This window comes from Myzus persicae, unplaced genomic scaffold, assembly GCF_001856785.1.
Source record: "Myzus persicae strain clone G006 unplaced genomic scaffold, MPER_G0061.0, whole genome shotgun sequence".
NCBI classification, from domain to species: Eukaryota; Metazoa; Arthropoda; class Insecta; order Hemiptera; family Aphididae; genus Myzus; species Myzus persicae.
Window position 1 is genome coordinate 15856 of NW_019100827.1, and position 1135 is coordinate 16990.

The window sequence follows — 1135 nt, forward strand, 5'->3', positions numbered from 1 at the left end:
GCTAATTAAAATGACTTCTCTAATCTTAGATAAAAATGTAAACACTTGATTACTATATGCCATGGTCAATATATTTCCAATATCGAAAATAGTAAGTAGTATATATTTGTATGTTCACAGTTCGTTTTTCCAATTTTTTTGTTCAAGCGGGAATGTTCCCCTCGGACGACTCAGAATTACCGTATCACACAATACGGTAAATTCACACTCAGTGTCCACCTATTTATCACTCACACGAAAATATTTACCGTGTACACAAAACTAAATTTTTTTATCCACGTTGGTTACACTGTTTTTTCAAATTTGATAAGCAACGAAATAATTTGTTTTTTTATATCTGAATTTTTTTTAAGTTACTCGTTTTTTTTATTATTCAGTAATAAATGATTCGTTGTTTGGTGAAGTTGTGTTTTCTCAAGTTACTTAATCAATTTATAAAAAATGAATTTACAAAAATATATCAACGATTTTCAATCATTAGTTTACCGTGTACGAAGTAATTCGACTCTAGCGTATCCAGAATTTTCTTCTCTCCATTCACGTTTAAAAACTTACAAAAAATTTCCTGAAAATTCTTTTCAAAATAAATACGATCTTTCTGAGTGCGGATTAAAATATTCTGGTATTGATGATGTCGTTGAATGCTTCTGCTGCGGACTTATTCTCCATAATTGGGAGAAGCTGGACAATCCATGGATCGAACATTGCAGATACAACCCAAACTGTATTTATGTATTATTAATGCGAGGAAATCAGTTTGTTCAAAAAATACTAGCTAAATATTGTAAAACTGAACATAATATGTGTACTTGTGAAAATATGTCATACGATACAGTTTGTTAAATTATGTATATGTCATACTTAGTAATAAAAAAAATATTGATTTGTAAACGACTTATATGTGTTAATATTTGATTCAATATCTCGTGAACGCATGGCTTAGCGGATTAACGCGTGTAGTTTAATTTAAAATAATTTCAGGTAAGTAAGTATATATAATTCTCTCCCCCCTCCTGCATTCGATAATCGGCTATGTCATGCGTTCACACTTTTTGCATTTTTTTTTCTATAAAAATCTTAAATAAATCTGCAAGGTTTAGTATATAATATGCTTACAGAAGAAAAAACTGTTAGT

General features: G+C 29.5%; 1 protein-coding gene across 1 annotated transcript; it reads left to right on the plus strand.

The window, feature by feature from the left end:
* Positions 1-433: 433 nt before the first annotated feature.
* LOC111026337 (death-associated inhibitor of apoptosis 2-like) lies at positions 434-844 on the plus strand. The gene has a single exon (XM_022304394.1). It carries the CDS (start codon positions 442-444, stop codon positions 841-843), a length of 402 nt encoding a protein of 133 aa, XP_022160086.1. The 5' UTR covers positions 434-441; the 3' UTR covers position 844.
* Positions 845-1135: the final 291 nt, after the last annotated feature.